The 16,296-nt window shown below is 42.3% G+C and overlaps 1 protein-coding gene across 2 annotated transcripts in view; it reads right to left on the bottom strand.

Annotated features, from left to right (window-relative positions):
• Positions 1-9,140: 9,140 nt before the first annotated feature.
• Positions 9,141-16,296, bottom strand: part of sema7a (semaphorin 7A) — a 26,444-nt gene continuing 19,288 nt past the window's right edge. For both annotated transcript variants that reach the window (XM_029115225.2, XM_029115224.2), the window contains exons 10-14: positions 15,922-16,117; positions 12,236-12,351; positions 11,049-11,194; positions 10,679-10,752; positions 9,141-10,518 (exon numbers count right to left, since the gene is read on the bottom strand). In XM_029115225.2, coding sequence (XP_028971058.2) covers positions 9,944-10,518; positions 10,679-10,752; positions 11,049-11,194; positions 12,236-12,351; positions 15,922-16,117 — 1,107 coding nt within the window. In that variant the 3' untranslated portion in view covers positions 9,141-9,943. The remainder of the gene's footprint in view (positions 10,519-10,678; positions 10,753-11,048; positions 11,195-12,235; positions 12,352-15,921; positions 16,118-16,296) is intronic.

The following is a 16,296-nucleotide window of genomic DNA, read 5'->3' as shown; positions in this document are numbered from 1 at the left end:
AGCAGAAACAAATAAAGTGAAAGAAATTTCATTTAAGCTCATACACAAGTTCTATGTCATAGTGGGCTATGGACACCTGGGTGCAAATATCATAGTGGGCTATGGACACTTGGGTGCAAATAGCACCTGCCTTAAATCACATAGGTGAGTAGAACCAGGTGAGTAAATAATTGAGTGCCAAAAGAACCAATCAAAGGATGGATGTTAGGGAAAGAGTTTGTCTGGATCTCTAATAAATAGAGACAAGAAAAATGGTCAGTTTGGTGTATCCCATTCAGGTGAATGCAAAACAAATCATGCAGAAAGGAAAGGAGATCTCAGAGGACAGAAGAGGGCAATAAGCACACATCAGTCTGGCTATGCAACCATCTCAAGAAGATTTGACCTCCTTCAGTCCACTTTGAGGCAAATAATTTACAAATAGAGGGCATTTACTGTATATGTGTAATGACAGCCACTTGGCCTGGAAGTGGACGCCGTCCAAAATATATTCAAGAGCCAGAAGAAACATAATAAATCAGGTAAATGCCAACCCAAACACAACATGGAGATGTTCAGACCTCCCTTGCTGCATCTCAGGTTACTGTTCAATAAGAACAACAGTAAATCCAAATGGCATTTCTGGGAGGGTTGCTGGGAAGAAACCTCTGCTCTCAGAAAAGAACCAAACTGCCCGTCTTAACTTTGCCAGAGACAGACCTGAAAGTTTCAAAGAAATTAGTCCAGATGAGTCCAAAATTGACATTTTTGGTCACAATCAAAACCGCAATGTTTGTTGAAAACCCAACAACCAACAGAACATTATCCCAATAGCGTAGCAGGAAATGTTCACATATGGTTGCACACATGAAATCTGAGTTTCTGTGAAATGAACAAATTAACCACTTTTGTTAATTTTACATTTAAAATATATAATATGTTTTTGTTTGAGTCCTTTGTTTGAAATGTTGTAATTACGATTTGAGGTTTAGATAAGGATTTTATGAGATTCAATTTCACATATTTTCAAGCAGCACTGTATGTTGTGATTTTTGAGAAGTGTGTTTGTGTGATAGCAGTTGTGAAAAAGTGTAATAACTTTTTTATAAAAGTATTTTCAATTGCTTTCACCCATGTATAAAAGGTATTCAGCAGAATGAATGTATTTGCTTTTCAGCAAATTTGAAGGCACAGTCTCTTGAGAAAATGTAGTACACATTTAGGAAATGTGCTAGCAGATGAGAAAAACGAATTGATTGAACACATTATCATAAATGCAAACTAAATCAATGTCAGTTAAACTCAGTGGTCTTCTTTGTTTAAAACTGAGCATCTCCGAATCTTGGAACAATATAAAAACACAGCTTCCTGTACCAATCCTCAGAGCTGTTCACAGACAAACCCTAACAGGGTTCAAGGTCCAATAACTAACCGACAACAGATGTGCAGCTGTGAGGGCTAAACGTTCCCGATCTTCCCAGGACACATCCCATGGGGCTCAGGCTTCACAGTCAGGGTACAGCCCACACTGACCTACCCTATCCAGGACACATCCCATGGGGCTCAGGCTTCACAGTCAGGGTACAGCCCACACTGACCTACCCTATCCAGGACACATCCCATGGGGCTCAGGCTTCACAGTCAGGGTACAGCCCACACTGACCTACCCTATCCAGGACACATCCCATGGGGCTCAGGCTTCACAGTCAGGGTACAGCCCACACTGACCTACCCTATCCAGGACACATCCCATGGGGCTCAGGCTTCACAGTCAGGGTACAGCCCACACTGACCTACCCTATCCAGGACACATCCCATGGGGCTCAGGCTTCACAGTCAGGGTACAGCCCACACTGACCTACCCTATCCAGGACACATCCCATGGGGCTCAGGCTTCACAGTCAGGGTACAGCCCACACTGACCTACCCTATCCAGGACACATCCCATGGGGCTCAGGCTTCACAGTCAGGGTACAGCCCACACTGACCTACCCTATCCAGGACACATCCCATGGGGCTCAGGCTTCACAGTCAGGGTACAGCCCACACTGACCTACCCTATCCAGGACACATCCCATGGGGCTCAGGCTTCACAGTCAGGGTACAGCCCACACTGACCTACCCTATCCAGGACACATCCCATGGGGCTCAGGCTTCACAGTCAGGGTACAGCCCACACTGACCTACCCTATCCAGGACACATCCCATGGGGCTCAGGCTTCACACACAAGAAAACTAATGCTGCTGTCATTTCACAATGTCATTTCTACAACCTCATTATTTATTTAGAGCTCCAGACTAAAATGTTTTTACTAATGCGGTCGCTACGATTTAACAGCAGTGACGAGTTAATATGATCAGCTGTGTGCTTGTGCTTGTAGTGATTAACAGCTGTGGATTTCTACATTGTGTGTGTTTAAACAATTTTACCCTTTACACACAGTTATAAAGGCTTGTGAGTCAATCCATCAGTACTGATTAAAGGGATAGTTTGGCCTAGGTTTATGTTTGGGTGATATAACACTTGACTTGAGTAGTTCTTGAAGGCCCTTTTGTCCTTTCCAAAAAAGGTGAAGAGGAAAGTTTTGAGTGAGGATCAGAAGCGTTCAATTTGCTCTGGTCTCTTAATTTTAAACCTTCTGTTTCTCACTCAAAACATTGCTTTTGGACTTTTTTGGAAAGGGAAGAAAAAGGTTCAGTGGTCCCTTAATTTCTTTCTGGAGCTGTATATCGACAGTGAAAACATTATTTTGAGGAACACAATGGCCCTCATTTATCAAAAGTGCGTACACCAAATTTCCAGCATACACCTGGCGTACACCCAAAACCACGGTGACTTTGAGATTTATCAATATGGACGTTGGCGTACGGCACTCTCAAATCCTACGCCAGCTCAGGAGGTGGTGTACGCACGTTTTGAGTTAGTGCGGAAATGCGCAGAAAAAAAAATCCTAACGCACTGACAAACTAAAAGATATGATATATTATGACCCACTGTAAAAAAAACAACAACATAATTATAAACTTCAGTGTTTATTTTTGTGCAACATGGACTTCAATGTTAAATTTGTGTGACTTTACCAAAGCATTTGATTTATATGTATTCCTTCAGATGCGAGCCTGTGCGCTTTACATGACGTTTCAGGGTTAGGCCCGGCAGTTGCGCACGGACTGGGTTCAATAATAAAAGGCTTTTAATGACCAAAATATAATTTGACAAAATAATAAAAATGACATTCTTCTTTTAAATAATAATAATAATGACATTCTTCTAAATAACAATAAAATTAATAATAAAAATCATAAAATAATAAGACGAATATTACAAATTGTCAGGCAATTATTAATGTGAATGAATGGTACTCCACATCACATCATCATCATCACTATTGAACACCCCAATACATGTGACGTGATACGAAATTAAATGCTAATTGTTTCAAACGCGTGCTGTAAAATGCATTGTGATCATTTGCTCATCCAAACAGCTTTATAAGAACAGCTTTATAACGCTCCTCGTTTGGTGTCAGCTGGAGACTTGGATCCGGTGGGCCTCCCCCAGTCTGACTCTGGCTCCTCTTTAGTACCGAGACGCGCCTCTTTGTGGCGATCTTTGAATCAGACCACTTTTTTTCACCTACAATAAACAAGAAAACTCATGCTTAACTTGATCGGTCTATATTAGGCAATAAAGAAAACTCATGCTTAACTTGTATTAAGCAATAAAACATTCTTACCTCTGCTGGAGTGTGCTTCTCAACCCCCACACTATTAACAGCACTCGTAATTTGGGTCCATATTTTGTTATTGTGGGCGCCTTTTATTCCACTTTTTAAACTGCCAAATAAAGCAATTTTATTTCTTTCTACCTCCCTGGTGATCGTCTCAATCTCCACGTCAGAGAAGTTTCTCTTTTTTGCCGTCTTCCGTGTGTCCATGGCGTAAAATGAGGGCGTGGGGGAAGCGGAGACTTGAATATATAGGGGCGTGTTATTCTAATGACGATCGTTTTCAGCCGCGGCATTTATCAAGGGCAGGTATTGCGTACACCTGGATTTTAAAGGTACGCACAGCTTCATAAATCAGGCGGTGAGAGGAGTGTAAGCAAAATCTTACGCCAACATATACGCCCGTTTCTACGCAAGAATGATAAATGAGGGCCAATGTCAGGTCTTTGAGGTAAACAACACTGCCAGTTATAGTTCTAGAAGTGTTTTGGATTAGGTTTCAGCTTGCAATGCAGCTTTTGTTGCTGAGGACGCAGTTTCAATTCATGAATATTAAAGCTAATAATGCTAATTCCATTTTGGGACAGAGCTGAATTTGGTCTTGTTGTGAAAAACGACTCCATGGGCCTTTACACTGCGCCAAGTACCTGTTTCGTAGTCCTAGTTATCTAGACACCTCTTACGAATGTTTCCAATGTCGTGAGAACTACCGTCTTTAATTACGCAACACTCCAAAGCCGGTTTATGTCACAACATATCAATAGTGGACAGATTGTGACTGGCCATGATTCCAGCCCTTGACTTTAACGAGTGTCCACCAGTAAAAACATGAGGATATTTCATATATATTTTCCCTTTTCCCTCATTCTTTTTCCTCCCCCCACCCATGTTTATTCAGCCACATTATTATATCCAAACAAGGATCTTGCCATTGTTCAGCTGACATTGTTTCTTGAACTTTGCAATTTAACATCAACCATTTTGTGAATCTGAATCCTCAACCAGCATTTTTATAAAGGCTTTTATTCAATGACTCCTTTGTTATTTCATTCTTCCTTTGTTGCCATGGTTAACAGCCACACACTTGTAAACAATAAAAATATTATTTTGGAACATCTTTTGTTGCACTTTCAAAATTATTTTAAAACCATGTAATGTACTAAATATTTTTCAGTGTGTTAAAATTGATACAATTATTTGATTTCAATTATATACAAGTATACAACATTTAAAAATTACTGGGTTATTTCACTCAATGAACTATTTCTATAGTCCAAAAGTACAACACTTTAAGTATACAGCTTGTTAACTTTAGGTTGTCTGCTGAGTGTAAACTGTTGAAATTAGAATGAGGACAAAAGTCAAGTGTTAACAACTAATTTGCATGTGCAAAGTTTGAGGAGTTTCCAGAAATGTCCAGAGCTGACTTGTTACGACTGGTTAAAATCGTTTTATATCGTGACTTCTCTGTATTGGTCTTTTACCATGACCAAGATCTTTACTTGTATGGACACACTACGAAACAGGCCTTATCATGCAGTGTTAAGAACAGCTTAGGATGTTATTTCACCCAAAAATGTATCTAGAACTATCCCTTTAATTTTTGGGATGCGCTTCCTGTTTCGGTTCAGCAACACTTTGAATTAGAAACTCCCAGCTAGAAAAACAGCTGAAACTCCAAAACAGAAACATTGAATAAGTGTTTATTTTATTATTGTATTGCAGGTTCAACTAGGTGCTTTAAAGAATCAGGAGGTCAGTTTGTTCATTTTTCCATTTCCCTTTTAGCTGGATGCTGAGTCCGCAGGCTCAGCTTCTGTATTCTCCAACATAAGAAACCTGGGGTTGGTTAGGTTGTTGTCCTGGAGTGAAGCAGTCATTAGGAGTCACAACCACTCCCGTCTTATCACTGTTTACGACAGATTGCTCTGATCCAGCTGAGCCCCATGGAATTAGTCTATTTAGTGGTGTTGTGTAACCCTGTGTAGTCTGGTCAGGTCGGTGTGTTTCCTCTCCTAGGTGCCGTCATCCGGATTAGTTCCCTGATCCTGGTTTAGGTGTGGTATTGGAGGTGGGCCAGGCACTAGACAGTCAGACTTTTGAGGCAATAAGAGAACCACTCCATGCATTTCAAGCCTTCTTAAAACGGTCTGCTGAACATCATCCGCATCCTGTCATCATATCTATTTACACAAATTATGCCCAAAATCTGTTACAGCTGTCTAAGAATGCAGGTAGAATCCAGACACTGTAAGCGGATGTGAACAGAGCTTTACTGGATGGCAAAGACGAAGTTGGAGAAACATGCAACAATACCTGCAAAACATTTACTACTGGACTAGTCAATCCAGAAGGGTATCATCTACCATTCTACCGGGACTTTCTGTTGAAAACTCCTGTTTCATTTACACAAAACGTTTGAATTTACCAGGTGTGTTGACATAGTCTTCCAGTGGGGACCTGAGGACAGACCTGAGGACAGGCCTGAGGACAGGGTAGGTTTTGTAGCTCACCAAGTCTCCATGACGCATGGTTTTCATTAGGCCTAATTCAGTGGTATTGCAGTCAACAACAATTTGGCTCCAGCGCTGCGTGTGTGTTCAGACTAAACCGGACAGAAAGAGTCAGACAATCAGCACTGGGTAAGGAAGTGACAAAAGTGACAGAAATCGACAAGTCCTTAAAAGGAGCTGTCCAGTACACTTTGACAAGAAGCCGTTATGTGGCATCGAGGTGTGCTGTAGCCTCTACATGACCAACCATCCCTGGAGAACCACCTCATCAAAATGAGTATTCCATCAAAGGGACAACCAAACAAGAAACCAGGCAAACCTAGTTCCGCCAGCCTGCAATAGAATGTATTGCCATCTCAAGATTCAAAACCCGGGTCACCCATGTGAAAGGCTGTGTCGTTAACCACGACACCACAGAGCTGTACACTTGCTGGGTGTCAGTATAGCCTCTTGTCTCTATCCTGAACAAATCCTCTTTTGCCACTGGTCGTTTTAATAGTTAATTACCCATTTGTGAATGACATTAATACAGTTAAACTGACTAACGTTTCTTACAAAGTTTACCTCCACCACAAATAGCGTCTATGTATTGCGTTTGCCACTGGCCGTTTTATCAGCGTATTAGACAGTAATAAGCTTTACCCTTATCTGCTAACTTACTGGAATAGTCATAAGAATTGAGCAATTGCTACTGAGTCTGCCAAAGCTATTTCATTTAATGGCAAGAACGTATTTTCTCTTTCATGTCAAAACAATATACTTCTTTCGTGAATGACATTTATACAATAACCATCAACAAAGGCAACGATAACTAACTTTTTCATAAAGTGAAAAGACGAGAGAATCATGGAATCTACCAGAAATAATTAATAAATGTCGTTGCTCTCAATAGATTCAAACTTAGGTCTTCCACATGAGAGGCACTGTCTTTAACCACTACGCCACGGCATTACATGTTTCAGCGGTCGCTAGATACCATTTACCAGTGTGTTAAACTGACTAACATTACTTATTAAGTTTACCTCCACCATAGTGTCTTACTCTATGATGGACTGAATAATGCTTCTCAGAGACATTGTGATGATAATGGATATTACAGATCATGATATTAAACCCACCTGCAAAAAAGGAGCATATCATACTTCCCTATATCTGTGTGCATCACAATTTACTTCACATTAAGTTTAAAAACATACACCAGTGCTTTAAAACACTGTAATGACATGTAGAATAAATAACAATAATTAAAGGAAAGCTCTAAAAAGGAATGTTTTGAAAAATATAAATACTTTACAGATAAGTTAGCAGGATTTTAAATAGGCAAGCAAAATACAATAGTAACCAATGATATGCATGTAGTAGAAAAATAAATTATATTAGCAAATAGTTGTCCTTATTTTGATTATTTATGGATTAATGCTACAGGAAGCAGAGACTATCATGGAGAAAGGTTGTTGTGCTACAGGAGTGCTACGCTATATTACTTCTGTCAGGAAACACTTAAAATAAATATTTTGAAAGAACATCCTGTTTCTCTATCATCCTTATAATCTGTTACAACATACTGATGTCACTCCATTCTCCCTGACTTCATCTTATCTATTTGTATATATGCCCTGCCATGTTTCATAACAACAACTCCCAGTGGATCAACAACTCCTGGGAGAGTTGAAGATCATGGGGAGCCTTCCTCCTGGGCAGCTAGTAGGTTCTAACCACGTGACAGCAAGCACCCCATTCAAGGCTGGAACCTTGGCAACTACTTTCATTTTCTGTCAAAATATCATTGTCCTAAATAACAGTGAACTTCCAAAGCCATTTCTAACAGGAACTCCTCATCGTTTCCCCCAGGAGACCCCCCACCCTTTCCTCACTTCCTGACAGCTACAGCAGCTCTTTAGGGTTGGGGCCAGAGAGTTGCTGGTCTGTGCCACTTCTCAGGTGACATGCCACTAACTGAGGCTTAGCAGGAAAATAGGGGTTCCAAAAGGCTGGGGAGTCCATGAAACACTTTAAGGACTATTATTACAGTCATTTGCTGGACCTTGGTAATAAATAGGAGGCTTAATATTCGAGGAAGGTTTTGTAAAAGAAAATAATAATTCTGTAAATTCTTATTTGGAATAATTAAAAAAACATCCACCAAAGGATTTTCTGTCACTTTGGGTAGGCAGGCCATATTTAGAACTGCTTTAGCTAAGCGCCCATGGTTAAAAGGGTGGCGAGTACTAACCCTATCTAACTGCTTCGCTCCTTCCTCCCAATGTGAGGCTTGAACCAGCAAACCTCTGAACACAAAGACAAATGTCATCCCTGAAGAATCATTAGCATCGCCCTCCAAAAGCCTCAGAGCAAAATGTAACTGAAGCTACTGGAGCCAACCACAGCACTGACTAACAATTTCACAGCTGTTACACCTACTGCTACTCTGGCCATCTCTTCATCTATGTGTTTTTCTATAGCCTAAGAGCATTTTGTCAGGATCTCTTCCTTTTGGCTCACATGTGACTTTTCCATTTATTTATTCCCAGACGGTCACCATTCATCTGTCACCAGTGATATCACTGGGTGACTTCAAACTTCCAACATCTCCCTTTAAGTCATTTCTCGTTTTGTTTCCCAGTACTGTTGACCTCACCCTAAGCCTGTCAACTCCCACTCACAAAGCAGGCACTACCCTTGGTCTAATCTTTCCCAGATGCTGTCAACTAGTCTAACCACTACCCCAATCCAGTCGTCTGACCACATTTTTGTCTTGTTGTGGCTTTCTCTCTCCTCCACCTCCTCCACCCTCTCTCTCCTCCACCTCCTCCACCCTCTCTCTCCTCCACCTCCTCCACCCTCTCTCTCCTCCACCTCCTCCACCCTCTCTCTCCTTCACCTCCTCCACCCTCTCTCTCCTCCACCTCCTCCACCCTCTCTCTCTCTCCTCCACCTCCTCCACCCTCTCTCTCCTCCACCTCCTCCAGCTCCCTCAAATGTCTTACACCACTGCAACACTTGTTCACTCTGGCCAACTGCTCTCTCCTCCTCAATCCTAACATTTCTTCTATCTGCTAAATCCTTCTCCCGTATCTCCAGTCTGCCTCCTCCACCCTACCATTCCAAGAACCACGACTCCCACAGTCCTCTCCTCCCGAACCGGCACGGCCATGCCCACCTGCTCTGTGGCCTAAAGACTCACTGTGAGCTTACAGGAGTGGACTTTGGGCAGCTTAGTGAAAATGTTGGAACACAAATCGCTTAGCCTCTAGTGACTGGCCTTGTTGAATCACTAGATGCTGAACCAGTCAAAGACAGTAATCACTAGCAAAAGTCAAAGAGAGGGTCAATGAGTGAGGGGGACATTGTGTTTCTTCTGTTGCTGTGAATGCTATAACAGATCATTAGGATTTGTATGAGACAGGTGCTAATTGCTCTGGTGTCTGACTGCATACCAAGCACCTACATGTGGACAACCCTTCAGGTTCCAGTCATACCAGGTGCTTTTCCACATGCTTCTACGTGATGGTCCTTTGCTCTTTGGGGTTTTAGACTGGGTATCAAAGAAGCAAGTTTTGACAACTGCTGATATAAGAAGGACTCAAAAAAACACACTGATTAATAGTGCACTACTTTAGACCAGATAAAATGTTTTGTTACGGTTTGCCTTAATGAACATGGCCCATATCCAGCTTTCAGCCTTCCACTTGAAACCTAAAGGTAGCACGCAGACATGCAGCTCTACTGCAGGAGCTGCATGAGGACGGCCACTGCTGCACAGGAAACAGTCCATCCAGGCAGTTCAACAACGCATGTTGCTGCATTGTAGACCTTGTTCATAGTGTCCACAAGATTGATGATGGGTCTCGCAGATTTCAGTAGAGGTCGGCCAGTTCTGGCAGGGGCAGGGCTAGGGTCAGGGCTAGGGTCAGGGCTGGGGTCAGGGCTGTGTTCAGGGCTGCTGAGGAGCTGTGTTACGTGGACCACTCTCACAACCTTGGTATAGTCCAGTTCCCGAGACACACACTGGTATTCCCCATAATGCTCCGTCTGCATCGATGGGATTAGGTAGAGGCAGCTTGCCTGCAGCTGGAGACAAGGCCGTGTCTGGCCCAGGTTCTCCCAGGTGTATTGGGCGTGGTAGGAGTCGATGGGGCATGCCAGGTAGAAGGGTACGCCCAGGGGGACAGAGTGGACAAACGGACCCAAGGTATAGGGAGAGGAGGACTGGGCGTCGGAGATGAGCTTGGGGGGTTGGGAGTGAAAGAAGGACTTGGCACCACGTCTGACCCGGTTGGTGTTGGGCTTCTTTGGTTCTGGAGAAATTGGTTGCGACTTTGTTAAACCAGGTGAGGTGTTGAGAACAATTCTATTTTACAAACAAAATTCATGAACATTTAATTGTAAAGATATGTGCTGCCCAACTTATTAAAAATAATTCAATAGTTTTCAATATACATCTACAGTCACAAATACCTTCAGTTGTTGTATTTTCTTCTGTTTTAAGGCACACATTAATTTGTCCTTCATGGATATTTTGAATGCCTCCCCTATGGGAAAAAATAAAAACCAACGTCAGTCATTATCAGCACACCATTCTGTAAAACAACAAAAGATTAATAACAAGGTTATATCCGTGTAGATACACTAAATAAAAATACAACTCTCTGGGAAATAAAGGCCAATTTAAGCACTGACACTGTGTGATGGTGCAGAGACCAGCTTTAAATCTGTTCTGTTTGTGTTTTTCTCCAAAGTCAGCCATTAAATAAGTTTAATTAAATTCAGAAGCCCTGCTTCTGCTTGGTTACTAAGTTGAGTAGGAGCCAAACATGGTTATGCTTACGGGCTGGTGGGTCTGCATGCAGACTGGACCCAAGCGCAGTAGGGGTCCCTGGCCAGGACACAGGCGGCACAGGACCCGTTGTACTCCTGACAGCTCTGGAGGTCCAGAGAGGAGATCTGCTCCGAGAACCCCACCACCAGCTTCCTCTGAGATCGGACACAGAGATGTTGGATCACAGTAAAACATCTACCCAGTAGAAAACTCATACGTTATTAATCTTTTATTTTGAAATAACCACGCTGATCAGATAAATGGCACATGGGGTTCAGAGGATCACAACAGAATGATAGGAATTTGTGACACATTAATGGCCAAAAAGAGGCTGTATTTTCTAAACAATAAATGAATACCTTAATCACAATCACAAACAATCACATAAAATCACTTTGACTTCATACATGGGTCATATTTCCTCAATTAAACTCTTATTTTGCTGAGTTTAATATAACATGACCCCTGGCTGCGGCCTCTATATAATATGACCCCTGGTTGAGGCCTTTATATAACATGACCCCTGGTTTAGGCCTGTATATAACATGACCCCTGGCTGCAGCCTGTATATAACATGAGCCCTGGTTGAGGCCTCTATATAACATGACCCCTGGCTGAGGCCACCATATAACATGACCCCTGGTTTAGGGCTCTATATAACATGACCCCTGGTTGAGGCCTCTATATAACATGACCCCTGGTTTAGGCCTGTATATAACATGACCCCTGGCTGCAGCCTGTATATAACATGAGCCCTGGTTGAGGCCTCTATATAACATGACCCCTGGCTGAGGCCTCCATATAACATGACCCCTGGCTGAGGCCTCCATATAACATGAGCCCTGGTTTAGGGCTCTATATAACATGACCCCTGGTTGAGGCCTCCATATAACATGAGCCCTGGTTTAGGGCTCTATATAACATGACCCCTGGTTGAGGCCTCTATATAACATGACCCCTGGCTGAGGCCACCATATAACATGACCCCTGGTTTAGGGCTCTATATAACATGACCCCTGGTTGAGGCCTCTATATAACATGACCCCTGGTTGAGGCCTCTATATAACATGACCCCTGGTTGAGGCCTCCATATAACATGACCCCTGGTTGAGGCCTCCATATAACATGACCCCTGGTTTAGGGCTCTATATAACATGACCCCTGGTTGAGGCCACCATATAACATGATCAGATTACCTTTTTGGAGTCTAGCTTCATTGATCTGATCACAGCAGAGTGGTTGGATAGATGGATCTCAGAGATGATGAAAGCTTTACAGCCATCCTCCAAAATCTTATGGATCACCCCTGTGTCTAAAGAAGACAAAGACACATTCGTATTCAGTATAGACACTAGTTCTCATGTTGGACTAAACTGGGGCTTGCTACTTGAGGCAAAGTACATGTTTGGTTTTTCTACTTGATAATGTGAATACAACCAGATCTTTGTAAATTATCACTTAAATACAACATTGTCATCAGCCCATTGTTCAATATACCCAGTAACGCTATTTCGTTTTCAAAACAAGGATAAACAAAGGACTGAGTCCAGCCAAAATAATAATCACAAAAACAGGCATGGACATATTACCACAACAACAGAGGTCAGTGTTGAAGAATAAGAATAGAAGAGATTTGTACAAGGTTTTAAAATCCCTACACTAGTTGAATGTACTACATGGCTTTGCACCAGAACAAGTATTTGATACACTGCTGATTTTGCAGGTTTTCCTACTTAAAAAGCATGTAGAGGTCTGTAATTTTTTTTATCATAGGTACTCTTCAACTGTGAGAGATGGAATCTAAAACAAAAATCCAGATTTTCTTTTATAATTAATTTGCATTTTATTGGATTACATAAGTATTTGATCACCTACCAACCAGTAAGAATTCCGGCTCTCACAGACCTGTTCGTTTTTCTTTAAGAAGCCCTCCTGTTGTCCACTCATTACCTGTATTAACTGCACCTGTTTGAAGTTGTCACCTGTATAAATGACACCTGTCCACACACTCAATCAAACAGACTCCTACCTCCCCACAAACGACAAGACCAGAGAGCTGTGTAAGGACATCAGGGATAAAATTGTAGACCTGCACAAGGCTGGGGTGGACTACAGGACAATAGGCAAGCAGCTTGGTGAGAAGGCAACAACTGTTGGCGCAATTATTAGAAAATGGAAGAAGTTTAAGATGAGGGTCAATCTCCCTCAGTCTGGGGCTCCATGCAAGATCTCACCTTGTGGGGCATCAATGATCATGAGGAAGGTGAGGGATCAGCCCAGAACTGCACAGCAGGACCTGGTCAATGACCTGAAGAGAGCTGGGACCACAGTCTCAAAGAAAACCATTAGTAACACACTACGCCGTCATGGATTAAAATCCTGCAGCACATGCAAGGTCCCCCTGCTCAAGCCAGCGCATGTCCATGCATGTGGTCTGATGAGACAAAAATAGAGCTTTTTGGTCTAAACTCCACTCGCCGTGTTTGGAGGATGAAGAAGGATGAGTACAACACCAAGAACACCATCCCAACCGTGAAATATGGAGGTGGAAACATCATTCTTTGGGGATGCTTTTCTGCAAAGGGGACAGGACGACTGCACCGTATTGAGGGGAGGATGGATGGGGCCATTTATTACGAGATCTTGGCCAACAACCTCCTTCCCTCAGTAAGAGCATTGAAGATGGGTCGTGGCTGGGTCTTCCAGCATGACAACGACCTGAAACACACAGCCATGGCAACTAAGGAGTGGCTCTGTAAGAATCATCTCAAGGTCCTGTAGTGGCCTAGCCAGTCTCCAGACCTGAACCCAATAGAAAATCTTTGGAGGGAGCTGAAAGTCCGTATTGCCCAGCGACAGCCCCGAAACCTGAAGGATCTGTATGGAGGAGTGGGCCAAAATCCCTGCTGCAGTGTGTGCAAACCTGGTCAAGAACTACAGGAAACTTATGATCTCTGTAATTGCAAACCAAGGTTTCTGTACCAAATATTAAATTCTGCTTTTCTGATGTATCAAATACTTATGTCATGGAATAAAATGCTAATTAATTACTTAGAAATCATACAATGTGATTTTTTTGATTTTTGTTTAAGATTCCATCACTCACAGTTGAAGAGTACCTATGATAAAAATTACAGACTTCTACATGCTTTGTAAGTAGGAAAACCTGCAAAATCGGCAGTGTATCAAATACTTGTTCTCCCCACTGTATGTTGTGGTGCAAAGCCATGTAGTACATTCAACCACTGTAGGGATTTTAAAACCTAATCCCTTAATTGTATGTGCATCTCAGAGGGATAACCACATCAGGCCACATTAACACCATGGGGTTTCAACATCAAATTCAACGGAATTAGTGTTATTGTTTTGTTTAGAGACAATTAATGAATGAATTCTGACATGCTGTGTTGTACTGTACAGGTAATATATGGTGTTTTATAGAAATGACAGCCACATGGTTGGAGCTTTCTTGTTTTTTCTTTCATTGATTTGGCCAGAGTTAACTGATTGTTTTGCATTGATACAAAAAAAATCCCGCAGTTTTGAAACACATTCCTTAGAGGTATATCATGGACGCACATATACAATTTAAAGCTGAGCAACCTTACGGTTTAGAAGGAAATTTTTTCTGAAGGTTTTTCCAAACGCTCTAAACTGCAGATAATCCATCACGACAGACTTCATCTTGTCGTCGAGGCATATTTGTTTATCACTGACTGGAGATACCGGCACATACATTACCAGGTCCGTACATCTAACAGGACAGCCGAGGCACAAAAATCTCATGCTTATTACAGCGCCACCTATGGACCAATATGTACCACCAATTTAGAAATAGTCTTTTGTTATTGCCTGACAAAATGTTTTTACCATATACTTTTTGAGTTGTTAGGGAATTATCAGGAAAAGGATAATACAAGGAAAACAATAGGTTTCCTACTATAAAGGAAACCTAACAATACCAAAGAAAACAAAGTTGCCTGAATCTAATATAGCTGTAGTGCAGATAAATCAGTTTCCAGGGTTTGGCACTGTCCTAAAATAGCCAGTCAACAACAAAAACCTACTCAACCTTCTTCCGTTTGACATCCCTTTCTGCAACTGTCCACATTACAATCAGCTCTGGGCAAGCCAACACCTTGACAATATCTTCTTAAAGACAAGGGCTCCACTGAGGTCTTGCCACACCTCAGAGTTTCCGTCCATGTGTCTGCCTCCTGTTGTCTAAACTACTATGAGGTGAGCGACTGTAAGGTTTCCAGAACAGCGCTGGAGTCCCAGCGTAAGACCAGCTAAAATTAGCATTGCCAGCTATTCCTTGACAGTGTTTGCCAGGGGTCATATTTCCAAGCCTGTGTGTATTTTAGACAAAATGGCAACAAGCCCCTGTTTACATTCATTAGCCCCCATTGATAGTGACCATGGCAACCACATGGCAGAGTGACGGAGGTGTTCATCATGAATACACTGTACGCAACTGATTACAGAATAGTTCAACCAAGACTGTTTTTAATGTATGTTTCAATAGTGGCAATACTCTAACTCTTTCGCCGCTGGTTAATTAAAACAAAGCAGCTGCTAAGTTCTAAAAATCCATGTCGGCTTGTTAAAACTGACTCAACAATAGTTGTTGTCTGTTAGCTTCTGGTGACCATTTAATGTGTGCTGCACTGGTTGAAAGCACTGATAAGAAGCATCTTACAAATAAAAATATTGTGTAGTCTGGATTTGAACCTGTGCTGCAGTGCATGTCAACTGCAGGCAGCATTATAGACCACTGGACCCTGGCAGGCCACAGATAGGGGTCCATTTCCATTTTGGTGGTATGTCACTTGAACCCAGATATTCTATTCCCAGACAGGGAGCCTGCCAGATCCCATACCAGTCGCTATCAGCAGGACATTGTGCATGGTTCCGTCTGCAGCTTGGACCTGGTCCACGACGATCTTGGTGTAGTTATAGTTAGACATGTAGAAAGGTGAGAGGTGCTGGATGGGCTGGACCCAGTCAGTCATTTCTGGGTGGTCTCTCACCACGTTCACCGTAGCCAGTGGCAGGTCTTTGCTGCTGGAGAAACACTAAGAAGGACACACACAGACACACACACCACAGTTCAAAACATCAAATTGATCAGAAATACAGTGTGGACATTGATCATGTTGTAAATGACTATTGTAGCTGGAAATGGCAGATTTTCGATGGAATATCTAAATAGGCGTACAGAGGCCCATTATCAGCAACCATCACTCCTGTGTTC

The sequence above is a fragment of the Esox lucius genome, chromosome 19, assembly GCF_011004845.1.
Source record: "Esox lucius isolate fEsoLuc1 chromosome 19, fEsoLuc1.pri, whole genome shotgun sequence".
In the NCBI taxonomy this organism is placed as follows: domain Eukaryota; kingdom Metazoa; phylum Chordata; class Actinopteri; order Esociformes; family Esocidae; genus Esox; species Esox lucius.
This window is presented reverse-complemented; position numbering and strand designations above follow the sequence as displayed.